This window comes from Peromyscus californicus, unplaced genomic scaffold, assembly GCF_007827085.1.
Source record: "Peromyscus californicus insignis strain IS unplaced genomic scaffold, ASM782708v3 Scaffold_5__1_contigs__length_169319896, whole genome shotgun sequence".
NCBI classification, from domain to species: Eukaryota; Metazoa; Chordata; class Mammalia; order Rodentia; family Cricetidae; genus Peromyscus; species Peromyscus californicus.
This window is the reverse complement of record NW_026294573.1, coordinates 37,953,426-37,970,212: the sequence shown is the minus strand read 5'-3', so window position 1 is coordinate 37,970,212 and position 16,787 is coordinate 37,953,426. Positions and strand designations below refer to the sequence as shown.

General features: G+C 48.2%; 1 protein-coding gene across 1 annotated transcript; it reads left to right on the top strand.

Moving 5' to 3' along the window:
- The first annotated feature begins 5,562 nt into the window (after nt 1-5,562).
- Mob3c (MOB kinase activator 3C) lies at nt 5,563-15,705 on the top strand. The gene is made up of 4 exons (XM_052717897.1): nt 5,563-6,491; nt 10,033-10,500; nt 12,525-12,727; nt 13,632-15,705. Exons 2-4 carry the CDS (start codon nt 10,083-10,085, stop codon nt 13,659-13,661), a joined length of 651 nt encoding a protein of 216 aa, XP_052573857.1. The 5' UTR covers nt 5,563-6,491; nt 10,033-10,082; the 3' UTR covers nt 13,662-15,705.
- The last annotated feature ends 1,082 nt before the right edge of the window (nt 15,706-16,787 follow it).

The window sequence follows — 16,787 nt, the reverse complement described above, 5'->3', positions numbered from 1 at the left end:
ACTAAAAAAAAAAAAAAAAACTTCCAAACATGCAAACACAGAGTCAGACATGGCTTCCTAGTCCCACAGTCTCTCAGGCAGGCCTTGACATCATGAGCCATGGCTCCTGACCACTGCCTGTGGGCTTGAGCCAGCCAGCATCATGTGCAGAGCACATGACAGGTTTAAGGCTTGGCTCACACGGTCAGAGAAGGCTGCAGGCTCACAGTAAAGTGGTCCAGATTGAGAAAACCTTTAAACAGATACAGTCTTTAAAAATGAGCATAGACAGTCATAAAAAATAAATTATTTAAAAATAATCAAATCTTTAAAGAAAAGTAAAGTAATATATATATATAAAAAAAAGCCACATAAGGATGGGAAATATACAGGGCATCTGGATCCTATATGGTGCTTTGTTAACTTTGAATGCTGATGAGCAAATAGCAGCTGCTGAGAGACATTGGGTTATGGAAGGAACTGCTGAATTAAACCAGCCTATATACTTTAGGGATGTCTTGGCTTCAAAATGGAAGTCAGGAAATGTGTTGCATTGAGGGAGAGGCTATGCTTTTGTTTCCACAGGAAATGAAAAGCTGTGGATTCCTTCAAAGTTAATCAAGATCAGATTTGACTGGGGGAGACCTCCTAAGGATCTTGGCTACAGACATGAGGGGAAAGGCTAGGAAAGACTACAGGACAGGTGACATGTATGCTGATCCCTCTACATGGGAACAGCTCTGAGACTGGATGAGACTTGATAACTCTTGCTGGCTACAGAGTCCTCATGACTTACTATTACATGCCATCCTTTCATATAACATGGATGGAGATTCATATTACAGTTTGGTTATGCAGTCCAAAGACTTATAAAGTTAACAGATGCCTTTTACCTGCTCAAACATAAAACAAAATATCCTTAGCTGACTTGTGCACACTGTACATCCATATTTATGTCAATACAGATATATATGTTACCTTTAAAAGTTTGTGTGATTTCAGAACAAAAGGACCAGACACCAATAAAGACAAGACAAATAGCCTAGGTGATCCAGCCTCACAGACTACTCCAGCCAGACTTCAGATAAGCCCTACATTTTCCCATCACACCCAAGACTAGACAACAACTAGCTCTCCCAGGACTTGACCATTATCCTAAATTTCTCAGGGTCCTCTAAAGATGATATTGCCTCCCCCAGACAATGAGAGGCAGTCTAGAAGACATGACGTCCACATTCCCAAGAAGTGGTATGGGTGGTTTTTGGTCATTCAGTGGATTATGGATGTTTGTCATTATTTAGAGGGGCATTGGTTACAAATTGTTATTAGTCATAGTCAGGGAGAAAGTTGAACAAAGGAGATTAGATTCAGAGATCTCTTTCTAAAGGGAAAATGGTATATAGTATAGAAATGATGGGATTAAAGGGTAGATTGTTGAGTCTACTTTGAACAACTGCTAGTCTCAAATATTTTACATTGGTATGGATTTTTGTATATTGATACAAATTTAAGGTTATTTTCGTTATACTGTATATATGTTTCTACTCTTGTTTAAGGTATTGTATCTATGCAGCTTATTTAAAAATGTAATGTAAAGTTCTGGTCCTTGAAAGCTATTATTACAAACTGTTTAGGATAATTTAGAAATGCACATTAGCAGTTAGTCATCTATAACAATCAAATTTGTAGTCATGTTAGGTATGCTTTCAAGGTTAAACAGATACGTTTTAGATACATAGATGGTCTTCAAACACTTCAGAGATCTACAGAATATGGCATTGAAGATGTTTTAATAACATGAGACTTTTCATGACAATGAGACATGTCTGCTCCTGGTAGCACCAATCTACTTGTAAAAAGGATATTGGTTATCAAACAACCTCCATGTGGAGTTTGATTTCTTGTGGCAAAGCTAGCCACTGGGCAAGAAACGGCCCTTGCCTTGACTGCTGACAGTATGCTGGCCAGATTCAAGCAGGGCACAAAAGAAGGTGACTGCCAAACTTTGGCAAGACAAGGTAGGAGAGTCTTTCAAAATTCCTGCTTCACAGAAATGTCTGTCAGATATTCTAGGCCTGTAGGCTGAAGATGGATGCCCCAATGCTGCCAAAGATCCTTGGGTGACTGTCCAGGCAGCCAGCTGTCTCTGTAATTTCTATAGCTTTAGAAGTTGTCTGTCTGCTTTGCACTTCCTGTCTATTCAGGTAATATTATATCCTCAGGTCTATGATGGGGTTGAAAACTAGATAGTTATAGTTACAGTTTTCCTTGTTACCAAATTCAAAAGAGAAACTCACAAGAAAAGGTGTAAAGTATATAAGGTTAAGAGACATAAAGCTTAAGTTGTTTATCTAAAAAAAATGTTTTGAGGTCTAAAAAGATAGTTTTGGGTTGGTAGTACAAGTTAAAGTAGAAAGTAAATTAGGTACAAAACTTTAGATTTATCAAGATAAGATAGATAATAGAGTATTTTTGCCAAAATTGCTGAATACAAATGGACTGGACATTGTAAATGTAATTCTTACCTGATAATTGTTCTTATTGTATATAGTTCTATTATATGAGTCAAAACATTTCATTTAGACAAAAGTGGAAAATGTTGTGGGATATTTATACACTGTGTGAAGATGTATTGCTGTTATTGGTGTAATAAAATGCTAGATGGCCAACAACTAGGCAGAAGGTATAGGCAGGATTTCCAGGGAGAGAAAGGAAGAGGAGGAGAATCTAGTTGCGCAGGGGAAGCCAGGAGACACAAAGAGGAAGCAGGAGGTGCAAGATGGAAGAGAGGTAACACCATGTGGCAGGACACAGATAAATAGTAATGGGTTTATTTAAGTTATAAGAACTAGTTAGGAACAAGACTAAGCTATAGGCCAAGCTTTCATAATTAATAAGAAGTCTCCATGTCATTATTTGGGAACTGGCTGGCAGAACAGGACTCATTACACCAGGAGACTATGAATTTACCCCATTTATGCAAACTGGGCTCCTATTAAAAACAACAACAACAACAACAACAAACCTACAGAAATCTTCCCAAGACAGAAGACCCTAAACCTGGAGAAGTGAAAGCTGTCTCCAGCTCAAGGAGTAAGTGAGGAGTTGGAAGGGAGAGGACTTGGGAGCAAAGAACATGGCAGTTTGCAGTTCCCAGAGGAAGTAAGACCCTGAATGTGATATCACAAGGGGCTGGTTCACTTCTGCTTGCACATCTCCCTCTCAAAAAGGAGCACAACCGTGGAGGCGCCATGACTGGCCAGCTCTAATGTGCCAGTGTCTTCTCATATTGTCCTGAGCCTTTGCTCCTGCCCCCCAGGGCCCCAGAACAAGCTCCGTTCTTCTTCACAAACACTTTGAAAGCAGCACCCCTCAAACATACTGGCCATCACCTTCTGCTGTTTGCAAGAGCTATCACATTTAATCTTAACAGCTCTTCAGAAGAGCAGATGGTGTTTCTATTTTAGAGAAGAGGAAATAGGCTCAGCAAGAATGTGTACCTTGTTCAAGGTCACACTAAATCTTAATGTATATCCTTGTCAATCCTTTCTTCTCCGGTCATATTCCACTGAACTTTGTCTTCTTCGAGCTAAAGGAGGCCTTACCTCAACTCCTCTGGTTGCCAGGCTGCCACTAATAGGCTAGGATGTGCGGTCCTGCCTCCTGGGAAGGGCAGAGGCTGACTTAGAAACTGCAGTGACTGAGGAGAGAGTTGGCCCTAAAAGCCTCTAACAGATGCCAGATGCTTGGTAAAGTGAAGTGGGATGTGATAGCTCATTTCAGGAAGGAGATTGGGGTCTTTCCTGGCATGGGAGGGGCAGGGAGTACCCAGGAAGTGGCCGCTCTTTCTCTGGTTACAGGCCTGGAGAGATGCAGCTGACAGCCAGTTCTAACAAGACACTTGGAGAACACTTGGTGTGCCACAAGATGTTTTGGTAGTACAAGTAAGGAAACTGAGTCCCAAAAAGGGGCTAAGGGTTTTCCCAGAACACCAAAGGGTATGGTGGGGGAGTAAGAAGTCCAGATCTCCTGAACACACAATGCAGTCACATGGATCTGCCACCTTGGAGGTAGGTGCCTGGGCTGTGCAATGGAAGAGGGCACATGCTCTCCTAGAGGCTCCCACCAACCTGAAGAGATGGGCCCTGTTTGAGCCCTCTGGAGCCACTTAACACAGTTAAGACACGGGGGGAGGGAACAGTGACTTACCTGTAGAGGTGTACAGTGAGTGCTGGACGTACTCACTGAGTATACCACCAGAGAGGTTCAGACTAACCCAAGGTCACCCAGTCAATGCACCATGAAGCAGGAACTTGTCTGCATGGTCTGGGTCCTCTCAGCCCCAGAAGGGCCTCCTGGAAGAACACAGTCTTTCCAGCCCAGACTGAGAGCAAGCAGGAAGCCGTACAGGCTCTAAGAACTCTGGACCATCCTGGTGCTGCCCCCACCCCAACTCTTCCGACCTTCTGCCCTGCAGGCGTCCAAGACTCTGCGGATGAGCCTGGAACTTCAAAAATTCCTTCAGAATGGGTCACCTACATTTCCCACAGAGTGAGAGTCTGTGCTTTTCATTCTTCACTAAACCCTGCCTTTCCTACAAAACCTAGCTCAGAGGCACAGAAAATGACCATGTGCAAAGCCACAGAGGAAGTCGTATCAAATTCCAAAGAATCTCATAGACCAAGATCTCTGACCACAAGGCAATGTAATGAGAAGTGAACAAGAAAAACATAAACCTTCCTAGGCTGAGAAACTAAAAACCCACCTCCAAATCATCCAAGAGTTAGAGGAAGGAAATTATAAATGACATTTGTAAAATATTTAGAATGGAAGGATAAGAAAAGCACAAGCACTTTCTAAGTCATTTCCCCTGTGAAGTCATCCCTGACCCAATGCTGTTCCTCCAGATAACTTTCTACCCTTCTCCCAGCTCTGTGTCCAGGGGGCTGACCTCTGGGCTGTGGCAACAGGTTTCCTTGTCCTTGGCTTTTAGTAGGACTCAGCTATGGGGAACTTGGCCAGAGATGAGAGGAAAATCAGAGGGAAATGAGGCCCTTATTGGCTGGTAGATTTCCCTCGCTTGCTGTGAGCTGGGTATGGCCTCTACCTTAGGCCTTCTCATATCTCCCATTCCCAGTGCTCCTCAGCCTACGGATGCTGACAGCTGTCTGAAGCCCTTGCTGCCGCATTGGTAATAAAGTCTCTACATGGCTTCCCTACCACTAACTACACCTGTATGCAGCACCACTGCTAAACTCTCCTGAAAATACTCAGGGTGCTCTGCATGTTTCCTGTGGATATATCTCCCCACTCTTGTCTAATGTTTGACCATCAATGCATTGTTATCTCATTTCCACTTCTGAATGACTAAGCTCTGACCCTGTTACCTGTATATGTTGTGTCCCAACTGCTAACCTATCAGCACCTGAGATCAGAGACTGATTCATCATCTTGATCTCAGCGCACTCTCACACTCAACAAAATGTACTGATTATTATATCAAATTAATTGGAGCAAATAGGAATCCCATCAATATGTGTTTATTTATAGGAAATTTGGGGCAGATTAAGACTTGGGCACAAAACAGTAGAGAATTTTACGCTGGAAAAGAAATAACCCTTGGTCAAAGAATGAATCCATGCAATTGAGAAAGCAGGCCCAGGGAATCCCAATGGAGCATTTGTGCCGAGGTATAAAACCACCTGTGGCTCCAGTGGTTCCCCAGTCACACTTGTTCGCCATTCACTTCCTCCCGGGGGACTTCTGTGTTAGTTGCTTTTCATGCTGTGACTAAATACTCAGGAGAAGCATTTTATTTCGGCTCACACTTTGGTAGTGCAGACCATCATGGTGGGGCAAGTATGGCAGGAAGAGAGGCTCTACGCTGTGGCAGCAGTTGCATGAGGCAGCTGGTCACACACCCCCGAGATGTGTCTCCTTGGCAGTTCTGAAGCCGGTGAAGCTAACAATGAAGATTAACCCTAACGCTTGTCTAGCCTAGAAAGAGACCCCTATTGAGTGCAGAGACAGATGAAGCACAGATGACCGCAGGAGAGCTACGGAACCATTCAAACCAGTCTTTTTCTTTCTGCTTCAGAGAGAAGCTGGACTTGCTCCCATTCTACAGCCTAGGAATCTGAGGCTGCCTCCTTAAGATCCAGATGGCTCCTTGGGACCGCTGCTCAGTTAAGTCCTTGGCCCTCGGGGAGGCTGCGAGCCCCGTCCGTCGGACTTCCCACTTCCCGGAAAGGCTGGAGAGAAGAGTGTGTGTCCTGGGACGGGGGAGTCCCTTTCCCCGCCCCTCCCCGCCCCGTGGCTACGGCGTGGCTGAGCCCGGGGCGGAGCTGGCGTCTCCTTGCGGACGGGCGGCGGGAAGGCGGCCGCAGCCCGGGGCAGGCAGGCGGGCAGGCACAGCGACCGGCCGGGCGGGATCACCCGCAGGACGACAACCCAGCGCGCTGCGGTGTGGCGGCGCCGACAGAGACCCGGAGCTGTCCACCCAGGCGGAGCGCGTGAGTGAGCGCCGCGTCCCCGCGCCCCTCGCGGCCCGGTCTTGCTTCCACTTTCAGTTCTTCTTGGTCCTCGCCTTGGCACTTTCTGGAAGCGACCCCAGCCCGAAAGCAGGCTGGTCACCGTCCTCGGCCCCGGGTCCGAGGCTCAGCGCCCGAAGTCCGGGGTGGGGGTGGCGGTGGCGGTGGCTGGTGAGGGGGCGTGTCTTCAGGAGCGGAAATGTCAGGCTGGCTCCTCTGGGTCCTAGGACCTGTTTGGCCCTAACAGCTGGAGATAAGGGGAGGTTCTTAGGGGCTCGAAGGAGGTGGGGGCGGGTCTGGCTGGACAAGCGCTGTGTCTTACGCTCTTACTTTTATTTTGGATCTTGTCCTGCAGGGCATACCAGGCTAGATTCTGAGTTCAAACTGGGGCCATCTTCTGGCTGTTTGAGCCAGGCCCCAGGGAGGGGCAGGTGTGTCCCTGGCAGGGGGCTAGATATTAGAAACAGGCTGGGTCAGTCAGCCTGTGCCTTCATCTGGGAAGATTAGATGCTCAGTCACAGAGAGAGCAAACCACTGGCCACCCACCCAGTAATTAAAGTGGAGGGTCTACGGGGAAGGGGAACAGAGGCGCTGTGAGAAACAATCTCAGTGATGGCATGAGGCTGAGGAGAGACAGCAGTTACAGACAGAGCTAGGAGGGGACCTGCCTTTTAGCTTACCTCCTGTACTCAACCTCCAGGTTTACTCTTTCTAGGAAAAGTCCTGGGCCTTAAAGTTCTGCAGCAAGGAGAACTTACTCCCTTCCTCTCCCCTTATCTACACCAGGCCAGTGAATAGACTGAGCAGGAAAAGGGTCCTTTGTACCCTGTCATAGGCCGAGTTCCTCTTTATCCCCAACCCCAACTTCTTATAACTGGCTATGCAAAGTCACGCTCCTCAAATCCTCTTCCTTGGCTTCAGTTTCCCCATCTATTCACGCAGGTTGGGCCTCTTGATTTCTCAGGGCTATTTTAACTTGAAGACTTGTATTCCTATTTGTGTATGTGTGTCTGGTATTATGTAACTGAAGGTGGGCGTGCAGGTATGGGGAGGCCCAAAGCTGACATCAGCTGTCTTTCTCACTCACTCTCGGCTTCATTTATTGAGGCAAGGTCTATTTTTTAAAAATTACATTTATTTATGTGCATGCATATACACATATATACACACACTCATGTATGTGCCACAGTGTACATGTGGAGGTTAGAGGCAGCTTGTGGGAGTTCTCTCCTACCATGTGGGTCCCATGGAATCAAACTCGGGCAAGCAAGTTTACCCATTAAGCCGTCTCACCAGCCCAAGGCAAGGTCTTTCTGAACCTGGGGTTTCCAGGGATCCCCTGCCTCTACCTCCCGAGTGCTAGGGTTACAGGAGGCTGAAAGGCCTTGTCAGGTTTCTCATGGGTTCTGGGGATCAAAACTGGTCCTCATGCTTGCACTACAGGCTCTTTCCCCGCTGAACCATCTCCCTGGCCAACTCTAAGACTCTTTGAGTCTAAGCTTTCCCTAAAGCCTGGCCACCAATGTTATGCCAGTCCTGACTTAATCTAGAGAGAACTAGTCAAAGAGATGTCAGCACACAAGGTTGAGGTCTGGAGGAGGCTACTGAAGGAGGTAGCATTCGGTTGGATGGAATGAGAAATCAGGAATCGACCAACAAAAAGACACAGGCAGGAAGGAGAGTAAGGGCATGCTCAGGGGTCAAGAAGTCCAGGGTGGCTGCTGGTGGGAGGCGGGCCGGAGAAGTTAGGGTGTGGAGTTGAAAGGCAAAGTGAGAGTCTCGAACAGTCAGTAACAGAGTGGCCATACCAAGGTGGAGGACCCCGAAACCCCACTGATTGCATGAGTGATTTTGGAAGCCCTGCCTCAGGCAGAGCTTACAAGGGAGACAGCAACTGAAGTATACAGAACTCTTCATTCAGCCTGACTTTTCTTTGGGAAGAAGCTGGGGGCAGCTAGAATAAATGAGAGGACCTCCCACATCTTCAAGCTTCTCTCAAGAGGTCAGGAACTCTCTCTGCCCTCCAAACTGCTCTCATTTTTCCTGACTGTTCCATTCTGCCTGCCTGCTGTGATGAGAAGGAAAAACTGTTCCAAACATTTCTGTAAGTTTGATCTGTTGCCAAAAGTAACATCTCTCTATGCTCCATGCCTTTGGCTACACTAACCACCTTATTCCCACCCTCTTCCCCAGTCCTTCCCCAATAGTTATCAAAAATGTGAGAAAGGAAACTGCTTCCAAGTCAAGCCAGTATGAGGTGAGGGATAAGCTTTGTCTGCCGCTGTCTCAAGCATCATTCGGTGTGGAGCTAGGCTCAGGCCTCAGACTAACCTGAGCTGAGGACAATTCAGAGTCAGCATGGAGTCTGAGCTCACTGCTTAGCTTGTACAGCCTAGTGGTCAGGGTCTGTGCTCAGTTTGTGGCGGTTTCGTCTTGGCAGTTGCCTGGATCTGCATTCCCCGATAGCTTATATACATTGGTGGGGGATGAAATGCCCGAGATGCTCAGAAACCTGACTATATCAGGATGTTCAAGGATTTACATGGACTAAATCCGTGGTGATGTAAGCAAGCCAGTTTTGAAGCAGGGGCTGGATCCCAGGACTTGGGGGGCTCTGATGGATGCCCCCTGAAATCTGTTCTGTGTCTGGGATCCTTCCATTCTAAAAGGCAAAGCAGACAGACATCCAGAATGACCAGCAGGATGGGTCTGGCTGCTCACCCTCTGCCCCCAGCGCCAGGCACATAGTAGGCATTCTGGTAATCTATGGAGTGTCAGGTGCAAGGGGAAGGCCAGAGACTTATTCAGGTTTGGGACTGAAGGAGGTTGGCTTGGAGGAAAGGAGTGCTAGCATTTGTCGGAGGAAGTAGCACTCTTCCAGCCCTGCCACCCTCCCCTTCCTGCAGCGCCTGCAGCCACACTTAAGGCCACCCAGCTGGCCCTGTGAGGGCCCTTTCCTCTTTCAGTGTAGAGAAAAAGGAAAGGACATTTTTGGTAGAAAAGTCCCTTCTGCTCCCTGGGAATCCCCGGTGGCCGGATGGACTTTGGGATATCCCAGAGGAAATCAAAGTCCAGCCCCCCCACACACACACCCCACCCCCGCCCCAACACAATGCGGCCAGGCTCTCTCACACTATACAGCTGGCCCTTGGGGCCTCCAGAGAACATCTTATCTGGGGTCCCTGTTCCCTGGTGGGCCTGCAAAATCCTCTGTCACTTCTATAATGGTCAACAGTAAGTCCTGTAAGTACTTGTTTGTAGCCCAGGCTACACCTGCAAGATTCAAAGAAAGCAGGGAGCAAACTAAACAAAATAAAAGGCATGTGGGAGTGCTAAGGGGGGCAGGGGCAGGCGGGGCTGAAGGAGTCCACAAAAGATCAGACACTGCTAGGGGATGAGTGTTTCAATGAGGTAAAGAAATTGCCCCAAGGCTGACAGTTAATAGGAAAATGATGTATGGGGAAGTCAAAGCCCATTTTATAAGGCCCTGACCACCTACTTCTCCTGCCCTTATCCCTGGCAGGGCATCTTCAGGTCCCTGGGCGTAGACATCCAGCTCTACTAAGCCTGGCCATGGCACTGTGCCTGAAGCAGGTGTTTGCTAAGGACAAGACTTTCCGGCCCCGGAAGCGCTTTGAACCTGGTACACAGCGCTTTGAGCTTTATAAGAAGGCACAAGCCTCACTCAAATCCGGCTTGGACCTTCGAAGTGTGGTGAGGCTGCCACCTGGTGAGAGCATCGATGACTGGATCGCTGTGCATGTGGTGGACTTCTTCAACCGCATCAACCTCATCTATGGCACCATGGCTGAGCACTGCAGTGAGACCAGCTGCCCAGTCATGGCTGGTGGGCCTCGCTATGAGTACCGCTGGCAGGATGAGCGCCAGTACCGAAGGCCCGCCAAGCTCTCGGCACCCCGCTATATGGCATTGCTCATGGACTGGATCGAGGGTCTCATCAATGATGAGGATGTCTTTCCTACACGTGTTGGTGAGCACTGTCTGGGTGGACAGTTAGCCTAGCCAAGGAGGGTCATTCCCATATTGTAGAAGAGGAAACTGACTGAGGCAGGATCTTGGTTACAATCAAACCTTTACCAAGGACAACCTGACTCCCATTTGGGGCCCCTCATGTCCTCCTCATGGAGGCAGGATTCAAACCTCTTTGCACAGCAGTACCTCTCAGAGATAAATGATACAGATCCTGCCTGGCCAGGAAAGGCAGTGTGTGCAAGGGCCCCACTAGGAACTCTCCCAACAAGACCACCAACACTGTTTCTCCATTTTCCAGAACAAATAACTACAGTCGTGCATGGGCTGATCTGGCTTCCAGCCTCCTGAGAATCCCCTTTGAACCCTGGCCCCAGAAAGGGAAGGACTGGAAGCTGGATCGGCCCAAAAGGTACCTCTTCCTCAGGCTGTACTCTATCATCAGGTCCAGGCCATGGGGCCTTTTCTTATCTCAGCTGGGCCTGGGCGGGGGAGGATGGGGAGAGGAGATGAATGATGTCACCCTGGCCCAGGTTCCCCACCCAGGAGACACTGTGTTCATCACAGCAGCCCCACCTGCAGCCTGGGTCCCAGCACCCATCCGGGCTTTGGGGATTCAAATGGGTGGGGCAGATGGTCAAGCCTAGAGGGAAGGAGTCTGAATGCTGAGGAAAGCTGGGCACTGAGTCACGATTCAAGCCCATGGCTCCTCCCCAACTGTAGCTGCTATTTCCTGCACTGTTGTTTGTGTACAACAGGTCCCATCATTTTACACAGAAGGACACTGAGGCCAACAGTAGGAAAGCACATTGACTAGAAAAGGGATCAGAACTGGAACTCGGGTGTTGTAGGGCCCGGATGCCATAGTCCAGATAGGTCGGATAGGAGTTGTGGGAACTAGGCCGGGCTCTCAGAGAGGCAGAGCACAAGCTCCCAAGAGCAGTGAGAAGAAAGGGGGTCTGTGGAGGTGTATGGACTAGGGCTCAGTCTGTTCCTGCTTTTTATTCTCCTCTAGCCTACATCTCTGGGTTTGTGAGCCCTGAGTAAACTTTTAACTGGATGACTGGATGATTTTGTCATAGCAGAAAAGAGGGTGTAAGCCACCAGGATCTCTGCCTTTCCTGGCCAGGCAAGATCTGTATCATTTATCTCTGAGAGGTAGTGCTGTGCAAAGAGGGTTTATATCCTGCTTCCAGTCTGTACTAATTAATAATTGCGTGTCCTCAGGCAAGTGACTTCCCCTTTACACATCACCTGCATTTTATCATATCTAGAATGACTATCAGACCCATCAGCACAGTTGTAAAGAGCAGAGGACAGAGGTACAAAGGGCCCAGCTCAGGGCTGGGCTCACAGAGGGAAAGTTCTTTATGTTATAGGATATCTGAAGGAATGAGTGATATCGGAAGTAGTTCTTGAAGTGTTGGCATGGGAGATGGGGTATGAGCCAGCTGTGAGAATAGTAAGCAGAGTAACTGGGGGTGTGGCTGGATTGGGCAATCTGGATTGGCTCATAAAGGCTTTGCTCCATGCCATGCGGGGATATTAAAACTTAACTCTGAAGGCCCATGTTCTTAAAAACTGGCCCACAACCTCTGCATTGGTCTGTGTAGGAGAAAGTGATGTGCATATCTCTGCAGGTGCACAGGTTTCTGGGGAATGGTTAGGCCATAATTTTCATTGTGGTCTGAGGCAGACTGGCCAGTGACAAGCTTGAAAAGCCCTGCTTCAGGCAGTGGGGAATGTGGGAGTGGTCTGCGTTACAGAACAGGAAAGGCACTTTAAGACTGGTGCTTCATTAAAAAGGAAAGACAGGGACTGGTGCTGGGGCTCAATGATGTGAATGAATTCCTGGGTTCGATCCCAGCACTACCTACCACCCAAAAAAGAAAAGTACAGGAGAAAACCAAGCTCTTGCTCTGCCTTCCTCTATGGTCCTGTGCTGAGAGGTGAAGAGTACCTGTGGGGAGGGGCGGAGTTTTGTCCTAGGATTTTGACCCCCCTTCTACCCCTCTCCACCCGCAGGAGTTCCCTTCCCCAAGAACTTCCAGCAGGTCTGCACCAAGATCCTGACCCGACTGTTCCGCGTCTTTGTCCATGTCTACATCCACCACTTTGATAGCATCCTCAGCATGGGAGCAGAGGCACATGTCAACACCTGCTATAAACACTTTTACTACTTCATCCAAGAGTTCAGCCTGGTGGACCAGAGGGAACTAGAACCACTGGTAAGGCCAAGTCTCCCTTACCCTTCACTGCCAAGGCTCTTCCCTGGAAGTTCAGATCCAAAGGATCCGTATGAAACTCCTGTTGTTGTTTGGTTTTGCTCTTTTGGGGGGCCCTCTACCCAGCTCCCAAATAAATCACACACTGAGGCTTATACTTAATTATAAATGCCCAGCCTTAGCTTGGCTTAGTTTCTTGCCAGCTTTTCTTAACTTAAATTATCCCATCTATCTTTTGCCCCTGGGCTTTCCTTTTCTCTGCCTGTATACCTTTCTTTGTTTCTTACTCCATGCCATGGCTTGCTGTATAGCTGGGTGGCTGGCCCCTGGCGTCCTTCTCCTCTGGCTCCTAGATCATCTTCTCCCAGATTTCTCTTTCTATATATTCTCTCCTCCTGCCTTGCTATTGGCCTATCTTTTCTCCTGCTTTGCTATTGGCCGATCAGTTCTTTATTAGACCATCAGGTGTTTTAGACAGGCACAGTAACACAGCTTCACAGAGTTAAACAAATGCAACATAAACAAAAGTAACACACCTTAAAATAATATTCTATAGGGTTGGGGATTTAGCTCAGTGGTAGAGCACTTGCCTAGCAAGTGCAAGGCCCTGGGTTCAGTCCTCAGCTCTGAATATATAATAATAATAATAATAATAATAACAATAATTATAATATTCTACTACAAACTCCCATACCCAGGTGGATAAATAAGGGGAGACAACTCAATAACAGTGGATTCTGTACTCTCATAGAGAATTCATGGAGGTGTCAGTTTACAAACCCAGATCTGCTGCCATGGTTTACAGCTGGAGAGGGAGAAGAGTTAGGTTCATAAACCCCATGATTAGGCAAGGATTGCCCAGCAGGCTGAGCTCAGACTAACCCACCCTTCCTTTGTGTCTCTACAGAGGGAGATGACAGAACGGATCTGTCACTGAGTCCAGATCTGGATGTTGTAGCCGATCAACTGGACCATCGAACACAGTGTAGCTGGGAGAGGGGACCCTTAGGAGCCGGTTGGGAGAGCAATCTGAAGGCCTGTAGGACCCCTCTAGAGACCAAACAGCTCTGGACTTCTCCGAAGTCTGCCTGTGTGTCCCCGATTGCATGGAGAAGGGAGGGCTTCAAGTGGGCAACGGAAGGAAAGGAGGAGGTTAGCCCCTCACATTAAGTCCAAGAGTAGGGTAGGCTACCAAGTTTCTGCTCTGATACTTCACCCTTTCATCCTACCATTGTGGGTCTCAAATCCATTTTGGGAATATGGATGTGGCTGACGTGATGGCAAGAAAATTATGAGTGTGAGTGGCTGTATCTGAGCAAGCAGGAAGGTGTGTGTGTGGGGGGGAGGGTGAGTGTGGGTATTTTGATTGTGGGATTTGCCTGAGAGATCCAGGTCCTTCCTGGCACATAGTAGGCCCTCCTGATGGATGGATGGATGGATGGATGGATGGATGGATGGATGGATGGATGGATAGATGGATGGACAGGCTGACCATAAGTCCATGACCCCTATAGGAGTAATGACAGCATAGTGACCCAATTCAACTCTGACCACATGCACAAGTGTACAAAATGTGCATGTAGATGGACTTGTACCTCTGAATCTTCTAGACCACCATTTTCTATCAACATGAGTCGCAGGCATTTGAGGGGAGGTTAGAAAGTGCAGCTTTGCCCTGAGTTCCTTAAACCCCTGACCTACACCACCATGTAGGCTGATTTGCTCAGCCAAGGATGTCCATAAATTATTTCACTCATCTGCTTCCTAGAGTGCCTGGTAACAGTAAGCCTCTAAGCTAGGCAGTGGTGGCACATACCTTTAATTCCAGCATTCATGAGGCAGAGCCAGGAGGATCTCTGAGTTTGAGGCCAGCCTCGTCTACAGAGTGAGTGCCAGGACAGCCAGGGCTACACAGAAAAACCCTGTCTCAAAAAACAAACAAACAAAAAAACCCAGTAAGCCTTTTGAGGGTTGAGATTGATCCCTCATGTCCACAAAGATCCCCTGGATCTTGAACTGGAACTCAAGATACTTCAGTCTCATACCCAGAATCTACTGACCTGAGTGAAGGTCAGCACAAAATAGGCCTCTAGTCCAGAGAGCCACTGGAACTTGAACTGGGAAATCTGGAGTCTTTTCTCCTATCTCAGGACACTGAGGATCATGTAGCTAGTGGAGACCTTCCCATCCTAAAAATACCTGCCTCTACCCAACCATCCTGAGACATCCCAGCTACTTGGATCTCCAAGCACAGCTATCCAAAGAGGCTGGGATGCTCTTTCAGTAGCCATTACTCAGTACCACCATGCTGAGCCCTGTGCAGAAACTCACAGGTAGGGAAACCATGGCAGAAACAGGCTTCTGCCCTTCCAGAGCCTTTATCCTGAGAGGCCAGGATGGAGAACAAGAAATCATGTAAGAATCCTGTCTGTCTCTCGGTGTGCAAAGGAGGAAACTGAAACCCGGAGGCTTTTATAAAGCTGGTATAAAAGCCAAGGCTCTTGACTTCTACTCTAGGGCCTGCTGATTGTGACACTGAGATGCATGTGGAATAGGGTTTGTCAGACACTCTCCAGGACACAACTTCCTGCTTTGAGCAAAGATTTCTAGCCTGATGTCAGAGAGCCCCACCACCCCTGGGTTGGCTCAAGTTGACTGCTGAGACAAACCTCCAAAACCAGGCCCATCATCATGGCCTTGGAACTGCCTGCCCTCCAGAGAAACAGCTGGGGCTCTCCAGACCAGCAGGACCTGGAACTTCTATCTCTGCTGGCTCCAGAAAAGTCTCCAAGGGAAGCATGCTGTCCTGCAGCTCTGGCAGTGGTTCAGAACTGGGGAAAGTGGGAAATTTCCCCCACACTGGGCTGCAGAATATACTCTGAAATCTAGGCTGTGAAAAGGGATGATGGGGGGAGGGAAATATATTTTTGTGAAAAAGGGAAGATTTTGCTATTTTTGGTAAAATAAAGACACAAAGCAACCGCTGGTGGGAAACTGTGGTCTGGGTGCCACCTGGGTCTTGGCAGATTGTAGGAGAGACCACCAGAATGGGATTAAAAAGACAATTCTTTCCTCAGCTCCTGACCATATGGGCATAGCATGACTGACCTAGCTCTCCAGGGTGAGGACACCCAAGTTCTCTCAGGGCTCCTAATTTTAGATAATCTAAGTTGGGAGCCTTGAGGAGGAGAGGAGAGGGCAAGGCAGGCAAGGACCCTTGAGGAGGAGAGGAAAGGGCAAGGCAGGCAAGAACCCTTGAGGAGGAGAGGAGAGGGCAAGGCAGGCCCTTGCCTTTAAGGGACTCAGTCTGATGGGGGAAATCTCCTTGTTAAGGCACTTGGCCCTGGCTATCTCCATTCATATCTGGGAGGTTTGGAGGAACCAATGGCTGAAAGTGCAGTGGGAAATTCATCCACAACCCCAATCACAGGAGAGGAAGCCTCTCTCAGGACTCAAAGTAGGGGAGGTGTGCCAGGTTTCACTCCAGATCTTATTCCCCAGGAGACAGAGCTCACTGCTCCCACACCGTAAGCCACTCAGCAGCTTGATTGTGAAGCATCAACAAAGGCCCACCTACAGCTGCTCCTACACCTGCAAAGGAGCCAGGAGGGACTGCCTGGGAGGTGGAGGCCTGAGCTCTAGCCTCAGCCAGCCCCTAAGGTCTCATGGCAAGTACCTTCCATCTCTAAACCACTTCTTATCTATTTTATGGTCAGAAGTGGTGAGCTAACAAGATGGCTGAGTGGATGAAGGCACTTGCCGCCCAACAATGCACACTTAATGACCTGAGTTCAATTCTCAGGACCCATGTAAAGGTGAAAGGAGAGACGCCACTGTGGCATGCATAACTACACATACATCTCACACACACGGTAGTAATATTTTTTGTTGTTGTTTTGAGACAAGGTCTCATTATGTCGTGCTGGCTAAACTGGAACTCACTCTGAAGACTAGCCTGGCCTCAAACTCACAGGGATCCACCTTTCTCTGTCTCCTGGGTGCTGCGATTAAGGTATTCACCACCACACCTGGTATAAATAAATTTTAAAAAAAAAAGTGGGAG